The sequence below is a fragment of the Rattus rattus genome, chromosome 10 (genome assembly GCF_011064425.1).
Source record: "Rattus rattus isolate New Zealand chromosome 10, Rrattus_CSIRO_v1, whole genome shotgun sequence".
Taxonomy (NCBI): domain Eukaryota; kingdom Metazoa; phylum Chordata; class Mammalia; order Rodentia; family Muridae; genus Rattus; species Rattus rattus.
The window spans coordinates 35652380-35675584 of NC_046163.1; the positions used below are offsets into that span (position 1 = coordinate 35652380).

The 23205-nt window shown below is 44.1% G+C and overlaps 1 protein-coding gene across 1 annotated transcript in view; it reads right to left on the reverse strand.

Moving 5' to 3' along the window:
- Positions 1-22678, reverse strand: part of Tdrd5 (tudor domain containing 5) — a 48477-nt gene extending 25799 nt beyond the window's left edge. The window contains exons 1-11 of the mRNA XM_032915031.1: positions 22631-22678; positions 22069-22304; positions 21147-21539; positions 18953-19146; positions 16652-16735; positions 15464-15520; positions 11519-11672; positions 8711-8919; positions 7603-7823; positions 3159-3371; positions 2384-2450 (exon numbers count right to left, since the gene is read on the reverse strand). Of these exons, the coding sequence (XP_032770922.1) occupies positions 2384-2450; positions 3159-3371; positions 7603-7823; positions 8711-8919; positions 11519-11672; positions 15464-15520; positions 16652-16735; positions 18953-19146; positions 21147-21539; positions 22069-22300 (1824 nt within the window). The 5' untranslated portion in view covers positions 22301-22304; positions 22631-22678. The remainder of the gene's footprint in view (positions 1-2383; positions 2451-3158; positions 3372-7602; positions 7824-8710; positions 8920-11518; positions 11673-15463; positions 15521-16651; positions 16736-18952; positions 19147-21146; positions 21540-22068; positions 22305-22630) is intronic.
- Between the last annotated feature and the right edge of the window lie 527 nt (positions 22679-23205).

Here is a 23205-nt window from a genome sequence, read left to right on the forward strand (position 1 = left end):
AAGAAGGAAGGGTTGAGATTCACAAGATCTATGGTAGCATTAACTGTGTCAATGGTAAGAGAGCACTAAGGCTGTCAGTCAGGAAGGCGGGTTCCGAGAGGAAGCACACCTTATGATTATGTTCAAAAGCTCATTCTAATTAATGTATAGTATGTTAGAAAATTAACTCTAAATTCTAATTGATGTTAATTTGTTTCCATTTAAATTCCTTCTAATAATACCCGTCGGAGACGTCATGACCTTCTGTCACAGGTGCTTCCTTTTTCTTGTAAGACCCATCCAACATGAGAGGCTAACCTGTCTTGTCCAATATATAAAGCCAAGTCTCATGCTAGTATGTGCCAGCATGTGACTAGTAGCTAACTGGACAGGAAAAGCAAAGCAACTCGACTGCCGTTATTTCCACTCTGTTCAGGTCTACCGCCATGAAGGTATTCACGCTGTGAATGGCTGAGGGTTTGTAGCACTGGTTATGCGGAGACGGCCCCTCCACTCCAATCCAGGAATTTTTTCGTAAGTCATGATGGGTTTTGTCAAAGGCCTTGTCTGTGTCTACTGAGACGACCAATGATTTTGTCTTTAAGTTCATTTACAGGAGTGGTTATATTTATGCTCAGCTGTCGCCTTCGTCTCCAGGACAAAGCCAGCTACAGCCAGCATCATCCTAACTGGACAAACGCTCAGGGCAATACCATTAACATCAGCAGTGAGGAGGGCTGCCCACCTCCAATCCTTTTCAACATCTTCTTAACATCCGCCCCACTAGGATAATAAACCAGGGAAGAAAATTCAAAAACGCAAATGTTCAAAGAAGTCGTATTTGAAGATAATATGAGTTTATACATCAATGCCCCAAAATTCCACTAGAAAACTTCTAGAACTGATCACTATTAATAAAGTGGAATGATCAAAAATCAACTTACAAAATTCAGTTGTCATCTTATGTAACAATAGCAGACATGCTAAGAAAGGCTCGTGGAAACATGTCCACTCAGGGCAGCATTGAAAAATAAAGTAAGGAGGAAGAAAAACAGAACCAGGAATGTGAACAGCCTATAAAACGAAAAATTTAAATCTCTTAAGAGACTGAGGGAGACACTAGAGGTCTTCTGAAGCTCAGGGGTGGTGGAATTAATAGTTTGAATATGGCCATCCTAACAAAAGCAATGTATACACTCAGTTCAATCCAATAAAAATCCCCTATATTCTTTATAGAAACATAGGAAAAAGCCCTAAAACCCTATGCACACACAGGTCAATAGCAATCCTGAGTACACAGAAGAGTGCAAGAAGGATCACTGTACCGGATTTCAACTGCAGCACAGAGCTGTAGCAAAATGACCATGACCCGGGCCCAGAAGCAGGTAAGTGGACCCATCAAAGAAAACAAAGACCCAAAAGTGAGTGTACGGAACCACTCCAGTGGTCAACAGCACAGCCCTACTTTACACAGGAACAGACTTACACTACAGCGCTCCCATTAGGTTATAATGGACCTCAAAAATCCCTATTGTTTAGCAACATGTCACTGTAGCACAACACCTCACTTGCATCTGTGGTGGCACCGGTACAAATACACTGTGCAGAAAGCCATCTGAAAGTGCACCAAGCATGCAGTGTGTGGTAATAAGTGACGGCTACTGTCGACAGATTAACCTATTCACCCCAGCTTATCCTAAACTCCGTGTCAACAAGAGCAACTTCAAATGTCTGCAATGTCTTCTTCCTGCCCTTGTGTGAGGAGGCCTTTCTTGATTGATTAGTCTTCCTGCCCTTGTGTGAGGAGGCCTTTCTTGATTGATTAGTCTTCCTGCCTTTGTGGGAGGAGGCCTTTCTTGATTGATTAGTCTTCCTGCCTTTGTGGGAGGAGGCCTTTCTTGATTGATTAGTCTTCCTGCCTTTGTGGGAGGAGACCTTTCTTGATTGATTAGTCTTCCTGCCCCTGTGTGAGGAGGCCTTTCTTGGTTAGTCTTCCTGCCCTTGTGTGAGGAGGCCCTTCTTGGTTAGTCTGAACAGAACTAGGCACACTTCCCTTTGCTTCTCTCATACACCCGAGCAACTGAGAGCAACTAAGGTAAGGCCGCTGGATCAAAGTGGCATTAAAAGCATTTTGGGGTCACGTTTCTAGACGTAGAGAGACTCGTTCCTACCTGCTTTAATTTGTAAATAAGATCATCTTTGCAAATTTGGTGCCCGGAGTAACCAAAAGGGACAGAGACGTAAGTGTCATCATGACACGCTGCAGCTGCTGCCCACGAGTCTGTCTGTCATACAACACACAGCCGTTCCACATGTCATCTGTGTGTCCTGAGAACTCAGGACCATTGTCGATACTGAGGACATACCTACGCCTCTGCTGACTAACGGGAAACAGCAAACATACCTCTGCCGGCCTCACCCACGCCAAAGAGCAAGGGATGGCCTGAGCTGGAAGCTTCGTGTAGCAGCATCTGCAGAAAACAAACACACAGCTGCTTAATCACACACTGCACTGCAGCCTACTGTGGATCGGAGGACCCATTTCTTGTTTGGCTACTCAGGCCATTTCAATTAATTTGTGACACTTTAAATTCTTTGTACTTTAAAAATAATTTAAAAATAAATTACAAAACATAGTTAAGGTTTTCAAGAGAACTGTGTAAACAAAAGCCCCAGTGGGAGCCACTCAGCGCCCTGGCGCGTAAGTACCCCTCTTAGCACGAACCTGAGTCATTTCTTAATAAAACATGGAATTTTATTCTCATGGTCCATTCGAATTAATAATCAAGGGAAAGAAGAGAGGCCATCATCCATCCCTGAGAGCAAGTGACGAGGCTGGGGCATGGCTCGGTGATTAATGGTGTGCTCAGTTGAGAGGACAGAGTTCACTTCCCAGCTCCCACATTAGGACGCTCACGGCTACCTGTAAGTGCAGCACCGGGAAGCCTGCAGCACCCGGAAGCCCGCAGCACCTGGAAGCCTGCAGCTTTGGCCCTGTGTGCACCTGGCTGCATATGTATACGCACAGTTTATAAAGATAAATGTTTAAAAAGATTTGAAACAATCAGCTGTCGTACAGTAAGGATGTAAAGAAGAATAAATGGAAGATGGCAAGAGGCAAAGGTCAGAGTTCCACCATTCGGATTCTCCCTTTCCCAGTGCTTGTTACATCAACTCACTTGAGGAACCTCAGCGAGGACTTCTGCACCGTTCCTATATTTCCGAAATCCGGGTAGAACACTTCAACCTCCTTTTTCCCAAGGATTCGATGGATAATGACCCGGTACCACCACTTGTCCTCAGAGATCCTGACACAGCACAGATGTCCTGGCTGGATAAAGTATTCTGGCATAACGTACCGATCAGAAACCAGCTGGTTAGAGTAACAGCGCCTGGAGAATTATGTAATACAGAAAACCCATAGAGTAAGATCATTTTTACTGATGTTTCAAGAACAAGAAAGTCTTAGCAAAAAGTAAAATAAAAAACCTGTAATTTCTCTCATTTATTAATCCTTATTAATGTCGATTTCATTATCCAAATTCTTTTCACCAACAAACTCCTTCCAAATATGAAAATTACATACTGGTTTTGTTATCTTACATTACCTGAATATAATCCAACTTCATCCCACAGAACTTCCTAAAATAGATAATTCCCTGCACTTGTGGCTCCAGACTATCTGGGCAGAGGGGACAAAGACTGTCAGAGCCAGGACACCAGGAAATCTGCTGTGAAACCCAGCACAAACAAGACCAGAATAATGGCAATGTCAAGGGACATATCAATGTGGAAGGGACATTTTTGTGGGGTCTCACCCCTAAACAAAGAACTACAGGCCACCAATAGATTCTGGGAGGAGAAATGGCCTCTCCCAGGAATAAGCCCTAGTACTGGTCATGCAATGCAGAGTGGTCAGCCCTAAACAACACACACGGAACCAAGTTGCGTTTTTATATATTTGTGATACACATACATACATGTGCATGTAACAATCATCAACAAAAAAGAGGCCGTCAACTTAGAAGGGGAGAAGGGGGTAGGTGGGAGGTGTTGCAATTATAGTTCAGTTAAAAACACTTTTTAAAAAGCATCAGCGGCTCACTAATCCCCACCAATCACTAATGTGCGAGTCTCTCCAGCCCACCGTCTCTCACGCTCTTGGATCCTCCATCTCCACAACCCTCTCCCATTCCTTCCTATCCATATGCTTAATAGCCCCTGTGCTGCCTTACACATCTGGGTTCTTTGGAGTGTTTAAACCAGAAACCTAGGTTCAAATCCTGCTTCCCTTGTTCACAAGATGGGTGGCTAGACTGGCTGTGTTTGAGGACTTTAGAAGCCCTCCAATCCTGTCACTTTCTGTGTAACATCTCGCCTGCCTTCCCATCTCAATTTTAAAAATTAAAATGTGAGACATTCAGTTGTGTCTTTTTTTTTTTTTTTTTTTTTTTTGGGGAGCTGGGGACCGAACCCAGGGCCTTGCGCTTGCTAGGTAAGCGCTCTACCACTGAGCTAAATCCCAACCTCGAGTTGTGTCTTTCAAAGCAATGGATGACTTGGCTCACAACCTCTACCTTTCTTTTCTCCTTCACATTAGCTAAGAGGGGACCTAGTAGACAGTGGTGAGCTATGTCCAAAGAGGCAACACATTCTCTGGAACAAAAGGCAGAACATCAGTGTCCTTAATACCATGGAGCATTCACGTTTCCACCAAAGCTTTTGTTGGAACTACTTTAGGAAGAGATAAACTATATCTTCCCTATGTGACCACAGCTAAACAGAATCCTGACTGCCAAGTCTTCACTGCCAACTCTCTGATGCTAACCTTAGAGGCAGTGAGTGGAAATGTCTCACTTCTCTCACCCCAGAACCCTAGTTTCTCAGACCTGTTCAATCTCTAAGCCAACGTTCTTCATGCTGAGAATATTTCTATTCCCAATTCTTTCTATTCCCTTTCCTAGCAACTGAAAGGTTTACTTTCCCAATTTCTCTAGTTTGTTCCTTTCTGCTTGCTCCCTCCCTCCCTCTCTCAGACTTGCCCATTCGCTGACTTTCTTTACCTCACCGCATACACTGTCCACAGTACGGACTGAGTTATCCTTCTAGACCTCCTATCTAAGATCAGTTTCTCACCACTGTCACCAAATGCCTGGTGCGAACAGCTGAAGACAGTCCTGAGGACTTCAGCCATGACTGTGTCTTTGCTCTGCATGGTGAAGCACAACATGACAGGAGCATGTGCTGTTATTATCTCGTGGCAGTCAGTAGGCAGACGGCAGAGGAGAGGGCCAGGAACTTGACTATCCTCCAAGGACATGTCCCAGTGACACACTTCTTCTGCTAAACCTCACTTCCTATTTAAACCACTTCCCAGGAATGCCTCTAAATTATGGACCCATCTGTGGAGTGATCCACTGATGAGCCAGGTGCCTCACGATCCAGTCGCTTAGCTCAACACTGAACAGTGCACTGAGAACCAAGCCTTTAACATGTAAGCTTTGGAGACATTTTCTATCTAAGTTTTAAGAAGGTCCTCCCCAAACCTTTAAGAAAAAAAAGGTTTCAGTGGCTTCTGTCTGGAAGACACCTCCCTGCGGTGCTCACAATTCAGCGTTTACATCTTCTGACTTCATCCCCAGTCAGGCCCTACCAACATCACTAGTGCTGACTCCAGTATGTTATTTGTTCCCAAGGCACATTGTCCAATCCTCCATTAACATTTGACATTAGTGCCAGAGCACAGCTATTCTCTTTTCAACTGGTGAAACCTTGCTTTTGACACCTTGCTCAAACACCAACTATGAAGTTTTTCCAAACACATCTCCTGCTCCCCCTGCAGCCTATTTATCCCCCTGGTCATCTCCCCAGCTTTAGTGAGCTCGTATAGGCAAAGACCCTGTCTTACATATGTATCCTTGTAGTATCAGGGCCTCAACAACCAGACTCTGAACAGTCACAAGGTAACAGCAGCAATGGCTGCGGAGGCGGCTGGGCTGGTAAGGTGCTTGCTTGTAAAGGCAGGAAAGCTGAGTCTGATCTTCAGAACCCAGATTAGAAAACAAATGCTGGGTACAGCAGCAAGTGCTTCCGTAAGGATGTAGGGCTCACGGGCCAACTACCCTAGCCTAATTAACAACGCTGGTCTAGCTAGAGCCCATCTCAAAGAAGTCTTCCATCTTCCAATTTCATATGCATTCATGGAGAGTTCCTAAGAAATGTCAATCCAAGGTTGGCCTGTGGTCTCCATACGCACACACATGTGTGCTTACACACGTGACTACATGTATGTGCACAAACAGCAGACAACACTGAACTAGATTCTAAATGCTTTATCTCTACAGCTCTGTAGTAGCCTCTAGATTACCCCAATCTGGAGATAAGGTTAGACTAAAAGAAGTTGAATCATGTACAGATCTCAGGGAATAATACTTAAAAACATGTACTAAGTCTTACAGACATAGTAGAATAGAATATAATTTTTCTCATATGTGTGTATCTGTGTGCATGTGTGTGTTTATGCATGCACAGTAATGTTATGTGGAGGCCAGAATGACAACCTCAGGTATCACTGTCAAGAATGCTGTCCACCTCCCTTGAGACAAGGTCGAGATTGGTCTAGAGCTCATCAACTATGCTAGAAAGCTAGACAGTGAGCCCCAGGGATTCTCCTGTCTCTGCTCCCCAGTGCTACGATTACAGGAGTGCGCCACCACGTCTGGAATTTTTACATAAATTCTGGAGATAAAACTCAGGTCTTTGTGTTCACACAGCAAGTACTTTACTAAGTTATCAATCAAGCCAGGGTAGTACTTCTTTCTAAGGTATTATTATTCAACTTATGCCAGGTAACTTGGTATCATATGGTATGTATGTATGTATATGTAATGGCAAAGTAGGTAAAATATGGGATGCTTTTATAAATGCAAAAAACTATTATTTTATGTGATGCAACATAGTCAGAAATTGTTTATGAATGAATATATAGTGACTGAATGTGTTCACATCTTATACAGTGTTTATTAACATAGGACAGACTTTCTCAGCAGACAAAAACCAGATAAGAGTCCTTAAACCCTTGGGGCCTTGATGGCCTTCTTCTAAGTCCACACAGTTCAAATTACTGTCATAACATGACTAAAATCCTGCTCCCTGACACTGCACTGGTACTGTAAAAGCAGTAATAGGTAAAATGCCAAATGCCTTAGCTGAATCAAGGCAGTGTCAAAACTGTTGTCACTTGGCACAATATTTCAGTTAAAAATAAAACCAAACAAACAAAAAAACAACCAAACAACCAACCATCAGTATCACTGAGAATGAATGCCCTTGAAGCCAAGTCAGAACGGTGATGCACACCTTACTCCCGGCACTCAGGAGGCAGAGGCAGGGCCACTGAACATGCTTGGATTACAAAAATATAGCTTTTTTTTTTTTCATTAAAATGTTTATCATACCTCACATGAATTTTTAAAAACAGATATTTTAATTTTTGTAGTTTAAGTTTCTATCTGATAAGCATTAGTAAGTGAAAGCTTTCTGTTAGCTCAGGAGTCCCGAGACCGGCGTGTCTGCCAACTACTGACTAAAGCTAAGCGGAAGCGGAAAGCAGGAGGCCCCTACCGCATTTCAATCATCATGTCTTCAAGCAATTCCGACGAGTCTCTGCTGTAGATGCGGACGTAGAACTGGCTCGGAGAGATTATGTACTCCACGAAGACCCCCACGAGGGTGCTGGTGTCCAGTGGTGGGAGTCGGCACAGCTTCTTAGCACGCACAGCATCTGGTGGGATATCGTGGTTTGCCATCGACAAGCTCAGCTGGGATTTGTTTGTTTCTACTTGCTACAGGGACGGCAGGGAGAGAAAGAAACCATAAAGAGACGTTGCAAATCCTCAAACTACTTCACCAATCATCTCTATTACGATCACCGGGTTCAAGCCAGAACTATGATTCAGAACGCTTTAGAATGGAGTCACCATTTACAGCCACCATTTGAACATCCTTCCTCTATTATGAAAATACTGGCCCAAAAGTTAAGTATTAAGCAAATGTCCTCAACCAAATGGGCAAAGGCATTCAGGTGGAGTCCGGCAGGTCCTCCGACCTAACCCCACCGGTAGTCGACGTTATTAAGGGATGGATCAATTCGGGCTTTTCCCATCAAAAGGTTTTGCTTTTTCATCCCAACATCTGCTCGTTCCTCTAGGCCTCCCTATTGTCCTGAAGAGACTACAGCAGGCTCTCAAACTGCTTGTTCCACTGAATTGCCGGCTGGAGTGAGGAACAACCACCAATCCTTAGCAACGACAAAGTCAGAGACAGACGCAAACACAACAGAAACATGGGAGGCCATAATGAAGAAGGATGAAATGAACCAAGTAAGTGGGAGTGGGAACCAGGGCGTCTGCATCTGCAGCCACTGCCAAGGCTGGGCCAGGGCAGGCTCCTGCACTCTCTAAGGCCCCGACCCGCAGGCTCAGGAATAGAGAAATCAACAGTGAGGCCAGGGAACTTACATTTCAAACACCTGAAAAACTTTAACATTAGGCGTGTAGGAAACGAAAACTGGAAAACGAGAGAAATGCCGCAAAAAGTGATGCTGGGCAGAACTGGTCTTTTCCAGGGAACGGTGTCCCTAGAATTAGTTTTTTCTAAAGAGCACTTGGTTTCAAGAGGCACTCACTCAGTTACTGTGGCTGCTGCCCAGTGTAACGCACTGCCCACTCACCAGCTGCAAAGGCTTCACCACAAGATTAGGCTTCTTGTAGGCCTTCTGCTCTGCCTCCTTGTGGTTCTTCAAAGGGCAATCCCATGTGGTCTTCTTAACTGCTACAGTGGACAGTGAATTTCTAGAGGGACTGGAGGCCCATGCGTTAGCTTCTATTCTCTTGTCTGGTTGAACTAGACACGAATTTCTGACTGATGAAAGCGGTCCAGCTGAAAGAGACAGAGGGTGGTTACAGTGTGCGGCCACGGCCTCTACGTGGCCCCGTGAGGCAGGCACCAGGGAGAGAGGCAGCAATGGAGCTTGTCCTTGCAGATGGAGAGACACAAGGGAACAGCATACTAAAGGAGAAACAAACTAAAATCCTCACGCTGGGAAAACAGGAGCTGGCACAACTTCTCAAACTCTGGTGAGTGACTGTCTCAACATCTGATCTCCAATTTCTCCTTCTAACTAAGCCTCGGACAGTTATTTAACACATATTTGCTTTACTATTCCATAATACGATGCCTTAACTCATAGAGAATTCCTCAATCAACCTCACATTTAATTGAAATTTATGCATATAGGAGTACCTGGGGCTGGCACATTATGGACTCCTCAGATCTACGACTAACCACAATGGCTCCTAAAGAAACAAACTCACAAGCACATTAAGATGTAGGCACGAAAATATTAATCATATTTGGCTAGAATGAATAAGGGTGGAGTTTCATCCCCTAAATAGCAAAATAAATAAAAAAATTTAAAATACTAATCGCCACGCTTTTACAATGGTAAAAATGGAAACAATCTAAACATCCACCAACAGGACACTGACTAAATGAAATATACAGGAACTGCACAAAGGTAAAAAGGAAAAATGCTAACATGAAAACAATATATTAAATATAAGAAGCAAAGACACAATATTTACATAATAATGCTTTGCATAAGAAAATTATGTTATAATTAAGTATATAATCTGTAAGAGGTTGTGAAATATACTCCTCAAAGCTACAAGCATTAACTACCTCTGTGTTGTTAAGGGGCTTTTGTGGTTAGAAGTCGTCCCCTGACTTCAGATCAGAGCCTGTTCAAATCCTCCAAGTACCTCCAGGTCCTGTAGGTACGTGGCATCCTGGAGCTCTGTGAGGCAGCCAAACTGTACTGTTCGGGGCCATATCTCCGCCCACCCTAACCTACAGTGTGAAGGAGTCTCATGTCTGGTACTGGGTTTTTAAGTTCCCAAGGGACAGGAACACTCGAGTCCTCTGGAGCTAGGACACCTGGGCCATGACAATGACCAGCATGAGGTGCAGGACTCACAGCGTGGCAGTAAATCAGGATAGAATATGGAAGGCAGATGTCTGTCCTAACCACTTTAAAACATACAGAATGGACTGGGGAGGGAAGCAGCTCCGAGGTGAATGAGGCCTTGCCTTGCAAACAGAAGGATCTCAGTCTGACCCCTCAGAATCCACAGTTAAAATCACAAGGCCAGGCCTGGGGTATGCGTGCCTCTCATCCCAGAGCTAGAGAAGCAGGACCAGTGGAGTCCTGGGTCTCCCTGGGCAACTAGCAATCTTACTTCAAAAGTAAGTACGGAAAGAAAAAGGTGGGCAGGCTGAGGGGCACCACCCAGGTTACACTCTGGTTTGCCAGGCACGCGCACGCGCACACAGGCGCACCCGCCCTGTACACACTTTATAGAAGCACCATGTTGTTCACACCTTTGCAAAATGTTGCCACTGAGGGGAGTGAGTAAAGGACACACGGGACTCTGTCTACACTACACAGTCATATAAACTTACCTCGATAAAAACTCTAAGAGAAACCAAACTGGGCCAAAAAAAAAAACAGAAAAACAAAAATATGATGCCCCTATGTCCAACGTGGTTTCCTAGAGTAAATACAGGACAGGCGGAGGTGGTGTTCGCCTTTGATGCCAGCGGTCGGGAGGCAGAGGTGGTGAATCTGTGAGGTCAAGGCCAGCCTGGTCTACAGAGCAAGCTGCAGAACAGCCAGAGCCACACAGAGAAACCCTGTCTTGAAAAACCGAAAGAGACTGGGGGTGGGGGAGAACACTTGGTTTGGAGTTAATTTATTGTAAAATATAGATGTGCATTCCTTGTACATATGTAATCTATTCTGACTCTCCACTTATTTCTAAGAGGCGTTTGCTGCATAGCCTGAGAAGCATTACCTATCAAACAACCAACTCAGAATTATTCCTTCAGAATTGCTGACAACTGGACAGCTGGAGAGACGCTCAGTGGCTAAGGCACTGGCTGCCCTTGCAGAAGGCCGGGTTTGACTGAGCACCCACGTAGCAGCTCAGATCCGTCTGCAACTCCAGTTCCTGGAGTTCTGACCCTCTTCCCGCCTCTGCAGGCACCGCTCATACATGGTGCAGACAGACACACACTCAGACGAAACACCCATATACACAAAATACAAATAATCTTTTTTTAAAAAAAAAAGAAATTGTTAGATGCGGTGCTCACGCCTATCCTCTCAGCACTCAGGAGGTGGCGACAAGAGAGTTCCCTAGTTTAAGATCTGCTGGGTTATACAGTGAATTCCAGGCCAGCCTGGGCTACATAATAAAAACCTGTCTCAATAAATAAATTAATTAGATAAATTATAAAAATTTAAAATTTTAAACTAATAATGCAGGTTAACTTTACTACAGTTATCACTAAAAAGAAGGTCATTATTCAAACATTTTATGGCTAATATGGAAGGTGTTTGGGTCATGTGATTCTACTGGTGACTAAATGCTTCTTCCTTCAATAGAAAATGACATCCGTGTTATCCCACGTCACTCACCAGGTAGCAGAGGTCTCAGGTCAGCATCAAACACAAGCAAGTCTTGCTTTTCTTCACTGAACTCAACTCGGAGAATGTCACTGAGGGCGCCAACAAGTTCTGTCACGTTTAAGAACCCTAGTTGTTTTGGTGAAAGTTGTTCTTTAAAAACTAGCTGTCATAAAAAAAAAATGGAAAGGCATGAAAACTCTGGCTAAACGTTAGGCGAGGCTTTAATTTGGATTTTGTCAACCTAAATACTTAAGGCTCTGTGAACTCAAGTGCAAAAGCCTGTTTCACTGGCAGCCAATCTGCTGAATTGGCCAGCGGTCCTAGAGAGACCCTTTCTCAAGAGACAAGGTGAACAGCTGCCAAGGAACAACACCCAAAGCCAACCTCTAGGTGCCACCTACATGTGTACACACATACACACACACAAGCATGCACACGCATGTGCACATACATCTATGCTATTCTTAATACCAACAGTTCTTCTCTCCTGCCTAGGCTTTAAGGATGTGAAGGCTTGCTTCTGAACTAAAGCCTTTCGTGACAGTTCTGTAAAGGACTGGCCCCTCAGACTACAGCTATGGCACAGACTGTCACATGACACTCGATAGCACACTCAATTCTTTATGACTTGTCCCACAGAACACTTGTAAAAGTGGATGTCCAGGGTCAGGCTTCAGAAGGTCATTTACAGCCACCCATCAGCACACCAAAGGAAACACTGCCGGGGGCGGGGTGGGGCGGGGCAGGGTGGGCAGGGCGGGGCAGGGTGGGCAGGTGGTAGCAAACTAGAATTTTTTTCTACTTCCTGTGGTGGTACATATTAAAGCTTCTTCTCTTTATGTTTATCAGTCTCAAATAGTTTCTCAGATAAGTGTGTTGTATTAACTGTGAAAACAATTTAACTAGGATAAGCAGGATTAAAATACAAATGAGCTATTGCTTTATTTTCTTAGATTTTTTAAATTGTGGCTGCATGCTGGTATGTGCACAAGTTTGAGTCTCCTGAGCAGCTAGACGTGTTGGACCACCTAGAGCTGGAGGTACAGGCCACTGGGAGCCACCTGACGTGGGTGCTGGAAACTGGGGTCCTCTGAGCCATCTCTCCAGACCCCAAATCAGTCACTTTTAATAGTATATTCAAAAGACCCAAGGAAAGAGTCAGCAAAAACAAGTCTCAGGAGGGAGAAGAGGGTAAACAGGATAACTATGGTTCTCAAAGTTATATATATGAAATTGTGAAAGAAAAACTATTAAAGAAAAACATTATGGTGAAAACTCTCACAAATTCAAACTTTATTCATTAAAAAAAATCAGGTTTCCACTCAGCCCAAATGTCATCTCTTATCAGTCACCTAGTAATCACCTCCCCAGAAATAACTATTATTAACAATTTTTGTGTAACTTTGCAGAAATTGTCAAAACTTAAGTGGGCTCCAATATAAGATATACATCTTGCTTTTTCAGTTACTATAAAGTTATTCCACATTATTACTGTATGAAACACAGATAGATTCTATGATTAACTAGTGTGCTTTCTGTTCTACTGGCCCCCAACAATGTGCAGTACAGAGGCTGGCATGGTTCTACTCCACTCCGCCCTCCCCCTCCCTTTCCAGAGCCCCATCTACTCGCTTTTATACAGATTCTTTCAGAGTTCAGAATCGGCTTTCAAGTGTGTACACATACCCTACCATATCATCTTTTATTTTTGCCAACCTGCTACATTTTCCAGGATAAACTGGTACTGCAGACACAACTTCCTGCCACTCAAGCTCTGGCCCGTCTGCTCTCACAAGGCTACAATAAGTCTGTGTTCTACAGTGGGGCACATAGTAGCTGTTTCTTTTCAAAGTGTCAGCAGTGTTGATCATCACTGTTGGTTACTGGACCACAGGGCTCATTCAGGCACATCAGATCAATGGCTGACGTCGTCTGGACTGGGACTGAACTGGGGACTTGCACATGTCGTCTACGTGTTCTGCCCCTCAGCTCATCTCCAGCCCTACTACCACCTTTAGTAGCCATTCTTCAAAGATGAATGCTTCTCCATTGCCTCCCAGATTGTCTATGTAACTTTTGTAACTATATGCACTGACAGAATTCAGTGCACCTGATGGGCTTCCAGTCATTAAAATTAAAGCCTGAAACTCATCAGTAAATCTGTAAGTCCTTTGGATGTGAACCTAGTCTTCAGCCTTTCCTACTGATCTGTCAACATGTTCCAGGTTCAACTCATGCAATTACAGTAAATATTCTTGTACATGTTCTAATTATCTCAATTACTCCTGTGTCATGTCACATTATATAACAATAATTTCAGAATAACAATAGAATCCTCTCCGACACAGTAACAATCAAACCTCTGGATATGTTCGCCCTTTCCTCTGCCCCTTTGTGTAATTGTACTTCATCAGAGCAGACACTAATCCTCTTCCTTTGAACTGTCATTCGGTTTCACCCTGTAATGTTTCCTTCTGGCAATGTTAACTGTCTGTCTCCCTAGGGAACCGACCTCTGCCTACATGGAGTGTCTCCTGTCCCTGTCATCGGCCTCTCTCCTGAGTCGCTGTGGCTCCTTCATGCCCAGCACCTGCAGGAACAGGTGTCTTTCCCATCTGTTTCAGTGAGCCGCTCTGCCCTCATATTTATTTATTTTGGGTTATTATGTTAACTACAAAAAGTAATTTGGGAGAAAGCCTGTCTTACTCCTTCCTGTCACGGTCTATAATTTTTTTTGTTGTCAAGTTACACATGGGCCTGGTTTCTCATCCTGTACCACAGGCTTTTTTGTTTTTATTTTGTTTTGTTTCTGCTTTGTTTTGTTTTGTTTTTGAGACAGGGTTTCTCTGTGTAGTTCTGGCTGTCTTGGAACTCACTCCATAGATCAGGCTGGCCTCAAACTCACTACATCTCCCTGCCTCTGGCTCCCGAGTGCTGGGATTAAAGGCAGGTGCCACCACCACTGGGCTCACAGGCTATCTCAATTACAGCAGGTAGTCCACTTACATTAATGAAAGCAACATATCTAGGTTTAGAGCTACCATGCTGCATAAGTAGACCCCATATACAAGTTCTCTCCTCTCACCTGTTTTAAGTTCAGGTAACTCCATCCATATCTTTCCATCTGTATCTCCCCACCTGTATCTTGCACTCCACATCTTATTCCTGTTTTCCTTGCCCGCCTTCCTGAGTCACTGCATGCATTGATACAAGTGGTCTCATCTGTTGGCTTTATGGCTATCTATCCTTGCATCTTTACTGGCTGCTCTGGGTATTATAATACACACCACAACCTCCTTAGTGTTAGTCTGCATGTCACAGAAAGCATAAGTTTGCAGTTTATACAATCTGTTATGTTATCGTTTTCGTATTACATCGGCTTCATGTAATAAACCCAGCTAGAGGCTATCATTTTAGCTTTAAATAGTAGCATGTCTTAACTCGTGAGAGAGTCACCTTTCAGATACAACTACATGTTTACTTCATCCTCTGTTCTTCAGCTCTTCCTCAAGACTCAAGTTCTAATCTGGCATCATTTCAGTTAGCTTAAACTACATTTTTTTTCTTACTATGCAGGTCTGTTTATACTTCTCTATTTTTTGATTATCGTGTCTTTACAGTATTATCATTCTTAATATCATTGCTGGATATAAAATCAAGAATGTGTATGAGAGGTTCTGTTTTTCCATATCTCAGTACTATCACACTTAAAAATACATTAATCGTTATTTCAATGATGTTATAACAATAAGTAGTAAAAATGTTCTTCCTATTCATAACCAGGAATTTTTACTAGCCAGATTTTTAAGTAGCCTTATCATAATAAAGAAAAAGCCACAAAACATAAAACAAGGTGGTTTAAGTGCTGATAGCACAGACAGAGGATCCAGTGGCAATGGCAAACGTGTCTATCAGAAGGAAAAGCAGCAATACAAAGAGTAAGGAAACACCTACCTCAAACTCGCCAAGCAGTTTAGAAATGAACAAACCTTGTGGAAACTTAGACACGACCTAATCAACAGAAATGAAACACAGATATAAGTGAAAGATTAAGAGCCACATGAGAATCCTTAGTTTAATGAATGAATACTTTTATCTTTATCAATTTTTTTTTTTTCGGAGCTGGGGACCGAACCCAGGGCCTTGCGCTTGCTAGGCAAGTGCTCTACCACTGAGCTAAATCCCCAACCCCGTCAATTTTTTTTTAATCAATGAATGTTTCCCCTATTTTTGGTGCTGTATTAAGCGTGAACAATATCCTTGAACAAACAATTGTCAACACTGTTCAAGTTTCAAAAATAACAAGTGAAGGCTGCCAGAGTGTATCTGCTTTTGCTGCCCCAGCCTATCTGTTTTTTGCCTGTCTCCCACCAAAGTCACAGCACTGAAGTGGGATAATTCAAGGCAGTAGGAACTATGATGACATTTCCTTACTCAGATCAGGACCAAAATCCTCAAGGCCGACTACACTGGCCCATTATACAACAGCCAAAGGGTTTCCATATGCTAATAACACAAAATAATAAAACAGGCCAATCATACAAATGTGTAAACCAGTACAAAGGACACAGAAAAGCAGCTAGTGTAAAACTGTTATCATTTAAAATGTGGTGGGAGTAAAGCTGTCTGCTGAAGTGTCCATTTGTTCAACTCCTGATTTTTATCCTCAACAAATCAAAAGTTCAGTTTTACATCATTGTTCAAGAGAGTTCACTGCAGGATTTTTTTTTTTAATAGCCAAGATCCAAAGCAACTCAACCTTTAATCCCTCACGGATCCTCCTAAATGAAACATGGAACATTAACACTTCGGGCTACACTAACCATGGCCAATAACTACATTTGCAGGAGAGAAAACTGAACTGGAAAGATTTCGAACTGTTTGTCAACAATGATTTGTTGGGCAAGGAAGGAAAAAGAGGGAAGAGAACATTTACTGGAAGAGTCATTTTTTTTTAACAATTTCGCACCAAAATTCTCAGGATATATTTATTCCTTTTTTATATAAAAAACTGTGTTCATATATCAGTATTTTAGAAACAATGAGAAATAAACACGAAGCTAAATAATTACTGCAGGCGATTAAATCAACCCACATGAGAAAACCAATTATTTTTGTTTCCAAGAAATGGAAAATACTTACAAATTTTATCTTGTGCTTTAGGTCTGGATCAACAGTTCCTCCAGGTCCAATTTGTGCAATTACTGATTTGAATGTGCTCTCCAACTGTGAATAGAGCAAAAAGTCAAAGCTCTTCAAAGTCACAGATGTAAGCAAGCTATAAAGCGAAATGTATTTCAGTCAGATGGGTCAAATGCGGCTCTGTGGTTAAGAGCACTTACTGCTCTCGCAGAGGACCTCAGTTCCGTTCTTACCCTTTGACCTTGTGGGCATCTGTATTCACAGGGATATACTCACACACAGACACAAGTATATGTATATACGCATTGTATATGTATACACATAGTTAAGTAATTTTAAAAAGCAGCACTGAGATGTTTTATACTGTATCGAATATGTAAATGAAATATGTCTGAAACTAGACACTGAGGAATATTCCTAGTTAAACAGCATTATCTATAAGACGCTGTGCAGTCTCCAGTTAGTGGATACTCTTGTCCAGAAATAACACTTGCCATTCATTTCCTAAAGTTACTTAGTATTATTAAATACTTAGTGACTGCCTAAAGCCTGAAAGGAATGGGCTGTTAGAAGGTTCCTGAAAGGGAGTTAGGGGTGTTGAGTTAGAGCACAACTGAAACGAATAGCCTTTTAAAAGAGCAGTAGGTGAATCTCCTTTATGTAATATAAGCAAAGGATGAAAGAAATGTGTGTGTGTGTGTGTGTGTGTGTGTGTGTGTGTGTGTGCGCGTGCGCACACACTCGTGCACAGTCACCTGAGGAGGCTGGCGGGGTGGGGGAGGGGGGGGGGGTGGGGGTGCTGTCAGTGGCAGAGTCACTATCTAACAGATTTCCTGCTCTGGGAATTGGGAAGCAAAGTCCTAAAAGCATGGGAGAGGAGAAGGGTGGGGAGGTATTTGAGGACCTGAATTTGGAAAGTAGGGAGTCACTGAGGAAATACCCATCATCAACCTCAGGTCTGCACACACAGACACACACACTCACAGACACACACACACGTACTCATGCTCACTCACACACAGTAACACACACATACTCACACACTGATTTTGTAATTAAAATTAACTTCATAACATTTAATTTTATAGCTCTAAGCTACTATAAAGTGACAGCTATCAGAAGCCTCGGGCGGGGGGCTGAGGTAGTCCATTTAATGCAGCAAGGACACTTGTCAAAGAGACAGCACTGCCTTAACTGCTGTCCTTACTCAGAAAAATCTCAGTTCATACCTGGCATATTATACAAAAAGTAGTATGAGAAAACTCAGAAAATTAGATCACCAGAATCAAGACTTCAACTTTACAAAAGACGAGATTAAGAAGAGAAAAAGTGGGAAGCGCAAGGCCCTGGGTTCGGTCCCCAGCTCCGAAAAAAAGAACCAAAAAAAAAAAAAGAGAAAAAGTGGGCTGGAGAAAAGGTTCAGGGGTCGTGAGTGTTTGCTCTTGCCGAAGACCCAGGTTCCTTGCCCAGCATCCACCTGCTGGCTCACAATCATTTCCAGGGGACCTGATGCTCTCTTCCTCCCTCCCTAGCCACCAGGCATGCCCAGTGCACATCCACACATACAGTCAAAACACTCACGCACAGAGAATAAAAGACATAAATCTAAAAAGTTAGAGTCAAACCACAAACCAGGAGAAAATGTCTGCATTGTATGTTCCACCCAGAACGTACTGAATTCTTCCATTTCCATAAAATGACAAAACCCAATTTTGTTAAGGACCAAATATTCTTGTATTTCAAAGACCATATACAAATGGCAACTATGTACGTAAAAAGATACCTAACATGGTTATTAGATGTATTCTCCAGCATAAAATCAACTAATAATTCTAAACAGAAACTGGATCTGGAGTTACAGACAAGAATGTATCTGCCCAGAAGATCCCAGAAACCATGTATGTGGCTGAGAAAACTGCTGCCTTTCACCTCTCCCTAAATCACCAGAAACAGACTAGAGGCTTAGTCACGTCCACAGTCAATGCGTGCATTTAAAAAGCTTTTGTCTTTATTATTTTATGTGTATAGGTGAATGTGTACGTGTATGTCTACGGCCTGGTGCCAGCAGAGGCCAGGCCGGAAGAGGACATCAGATCCCCTGAAACTGGAGTTAGAGGGTTGTGAGTCACCACGTGCTGGGAATTGAGCCCAGGTCCTCTGCAAAAGCAGCCAGTGCCTTTAAGGACTGCACCTGTTCTCCAGGCAGGTTTTCAGTTATCCCACGATCAGCTTCCCCATCCGGTCTAAGTCATCACGCCGCTCAACCAGAAAGCCTGTTTTCAGTATTTCTCTATCCCTTACCTGGTTTAATTTTTCAGTGTGGCTAAGCCTTGAAGCCTCCACTGTGTTAAACATGGGTATCTTCTCCATGCTCAGTACTTGCTTTGGGGGCTCCATATTGGAAATGGGTTGTGAAAAGCGTGTCTTCGTGACTGGGAATCCTGTAGAGTATGACCCCTGTTGTTTCATTCTAAACGGCTGAGTAAAAATTTTACCTTTTGTTAAGAAAGAAGAAAAAAAGAGTGACTAGCAATTTCTCAGGAGTTTTATATACAAAGACACTAACTGCCCTCAGTTTAGAAGGGAAAATGTACATAGCCAATAAAATTTATATAATATGTTGGTTGGTCATTTGTTAAAAAAAAATACTAAGAAACGTTACTGAAAAGATTGTTGCTCTCTAAAATTCCATATAAGGTTACCTGAATATAATTGGGAAGTAGCATTTTATAGGCAAAAACTTTAAAGACTGTGTTTCATTTCAAAGACCAAAGAGCACCCAACCAAGCAGTCCGCACAGAGCTACACTTCCCATGGTAGGTGTAAGGCAGGGCAAGGAGAACACAGTCCTAAAATTAAGTCCTCTCCTGGGAACTGTATTCCGCAGTGCTTGGATCCCCTGAAAATCATCACGGTCTAGTGTTTTCTTTACCCCAAGGTCCAGTTTACTAAATATGCCAATTATTTCTGAGGTATCTGAAGATATGGGAAATGGGAATGAGTCCATCACTGGGAAGAATACCCACACCAACATTCGGTAAATGTTGGCAAATTACTTTACACAATAGTTTTTGGTTTTCTTCTTAAGTGCTGAAACAAACCCAGGGCTCGCACGTGCTAGGCTAGTGCCCTAGCAGTGCGGTGGTCACACACTCAGCCCTCTGTAAACTCAATAGCACAGCTGAGTCCTCCTAATCTGAACCCTGAAGAACACTGGCAGGGTTGAGAGGCCTCCCCACAGCACGCACTGGCATCGAGTTTTCTCTGAGTACAACATACCCCCCTCGTATCTTTAGAATGTCACCCACCGGCTTAACACTGTTTTGCAAACTCGTGACACATTCTCGTGACTCTCCTACTTTAATCCGAATGCAGACTTTGGAACAAAAGGTCCGCTAAACAGACATACCATTCTGTGAAACAAGCGCCCCTTCCCCATTAGTGTACACACTCTGTCCAGGGGCTGGGGTGATGACGACGTTAGTCCTGAGTCTCATCTCTCGCACAGTATGAAGGTTCTCCTCCGCCCTTGTCTCATGTAAGGCCCTCGGTACCACGCCAAGTCCCATGTCCCATTATGTCCCATTGTATCTACAGCAGAGATCTGGACCAAGACTTATGGAGAATTGACTGACTTGCCAAAGATTATTCAACTTGTAAGTGGCAGACATGATTCTACTTTATCAAACTCATGGAGTTTAACCCTTCGATTCCCTTTCCAGGAACATTGCTCGAAGGTTTGCTCCCCCACAGCACAATCATTTTAAAAAATATCCTATGTGTTATGTGTGTTTTACTTGAATATATGTCTGTGTAACGCATACATGCCCGGTGCCCACAGAGGCCAGAAGAGGGAGTCAGATCCTCTGGGACTGGTGTTATAGAGAACGACGAACCACCCTGTGGGTGCTGGGAACTGAATGTTGGTTCTCCAGGAGGGCAGCCATCTCTCCAGCCCCACAATTATTGGGTTTTTTTTTTCTTTTCTTTTTTTCGGAGCTGGGGACCGAACCCAGGGTCTTGCGCTTGCTAGGCAAGTGCTCTACCAACAATTATTGTTTTTAATTTAAATTTTTTTGAGAATTTCATACATGAGTGCTGTGTTTGTCAGTTCCACTTCTGTCTGCCCTCCAACTCTTCCCATGTCCCACAACTCTCAAATTTGTGACCACCTCAATTACTGTTACACACACACACATACACACGTACATATATCCTGCTGAGTTCATCCAGTGTTGCTCACATGTGAATATATTTAGGGCTGACTACTTGGTATTAAAAGCCCATCACAGGGCTCATCCTTGGAGAAGGCGGATCCCCTCTCTGCAGCCATTAACTGCTCGTAGCTGTTCATCCTGGATGATGGAGCCTTCCGAGACGGCCCCCACCAGGCTGCCACGTCAACTGCTGCTGTCTCAGTGCAGGGCCTTGTTTAGGTAACCCTATTTTCCAGAGTCTGTGGGCACGACACGACGATTAACGCTGACAGGCTTACCTGCTGGCCATTCTCTCTGCTTTTCCTCTGATGCACTCTTTTTTAGTGTCAACAGAGAACCTGCTCTGGTCTGCTCTACACAAATGACATCCGAAGCAGCACTCAGCACTTCAAACATAGAGAGGAATCCATACTGCATATACTGAAAGGATCGTCCGAAACGCCTGGCAAATGCCTTTTCAAAGTCAGAAAGGAGAACAGGAGACAATGCCAAAAGGTCTTTCAACTCACTCTTCACTACTGCCGGGAGAATAGGGGGCACCCTTCCGCGGTAAGGCACCCGGCCGGAGCACACGCTGCTTCTTCCCTTTTGCATGGAGTTTCGGACCTTATGGCTCCTTCTCTGCTTTGCAACCAAACTTGCTATTCCTTTGGTGGATTCATCTGGAATGGCTGAGGAGATGGGGTGGGGGGAAGAGAAATCACTTTCACGTAAACAACACACTCCATTTGTCCTTTGTATCTGCAATCACACAGCCAACTGTTATCTCTCCAGAGTTTATGTGGGTAGAGTAAGGCAAAGCTCTTGGCTCCAGCATTTCTTACGTTCTGACCAGTAGCTTCCTAACTCCTCTACCAGCTGGAGAATGCGCTAGTACTGCTAATTAGGGTCTCAACGTGTCACTAATTTGTGCTTAACGAAATTTAAAATGAGTCTTAGGAATTTAAAAATCAGTAATCTGAGACTGTGTGATACAGTTTTGTGAATATCCATTCTTCTGGAGAATGGGAATCTGGGAGGTTGTTTTGGTTTTCCTTTGCTCTCACTGGCCCCGCAGCCTCAAAGGTACTTAGGACCACCACCCCAGTTCAGATCTGCTGCCCTGGGATACAAGATAACTGTAGAGTTAGAACAATCCTGTACCGAGTCGTACGTCTTAATTTAAAGTGTACTATAGACCGTCCAAAGTCTTAAACCTACCTTTCAATATTACGGTACCATCCCCACAGGGGCAGACACTAACCACATCAGGCATATCCAACACCAGTTCCATAGTGGACCGATAGCCAAGGATTCGGAGGGGTAGATGGTTGCCAACCATCAATAGGTACTCCTTTTCCAGCTGTTGTGGAGTCAAACCATCTTTAGTGGAAATAAGAAGAGACCGTATCTCTTTCCTCAGACAGTCCTGTATGCGCTCTTGCTCAGACATTGTGCTATAGGATTTAAGGGGGAAAATGCTTTTGAGAGAAAGTGGTCAAAAGCACGGCAGAACAAAACCCAAAAACAAGCAAGCAAGCAGACAAACAAACAAAAGCCCTTTAACGACCACCCTTGGAATATAAAAACTCAGATGTGAGTTTTATAGGCGATAAGGCTGAAGCAATACCCCGAGTGTTCCGAGGCTCGTGCACCACAAGCCCTGCCACACTCACTACAAACTCCAAAACTCAGCTGGTAGGGATGAGCCCTCCCAATCCTCAAGGTTGGCTGGTATTAGGTCCCAACAGGGCCTGGTTGGTAAGGATGCTTAAAGGATGACCTCAAGCTCCTTAGGGGGTGTCATTCCCCCACTGCAGCTCAGTATCAGATGGAATCTCTCAGCCACTCTTTGGGAACCAAGGGTATTAATGAGGTCGCGGAGTAGGAGCGACCGGGGGAGAAGCTTGAACGGATCGCAGGCCGCCCGGTCGCCTCGCTCGGCTCAGGAAGGGGCGGGGGTCCCTTCCCTCGGCCGGTCCTCCGGTCTGCCCCATGCTCTTCCCGTGACCTGAGTCGGAAAGTCGTGCCGAGGACGGCGTTAGCGCATCCCTCTGCGGCCCGCCACTACCTGGCTGCGGCTTGCCGGCCTCGCTCCCTCGCACCCGCGCTGCCGTTGCGCGCCGCCCAAGTCCGGGGCACTCCTGGAGAGCCGCGGAGAAGCCGAGCCGGCGAGGGTCTCGCGCGCCTGCGCACCGCGGGCCGTCCGGTCCCGTGCACCACGTTCCACGCGCGGAGGCGCGGCCGGTGTGACGGTTAGCGGAGACCCGCCGTGTGGGTGCGGGTGAGGCCGAGGCCCGGCTCCCCCTCCGGGGTGGCGCAGGCAACCTGCCGCGCCTACCTCCCTCCGGATGCGGT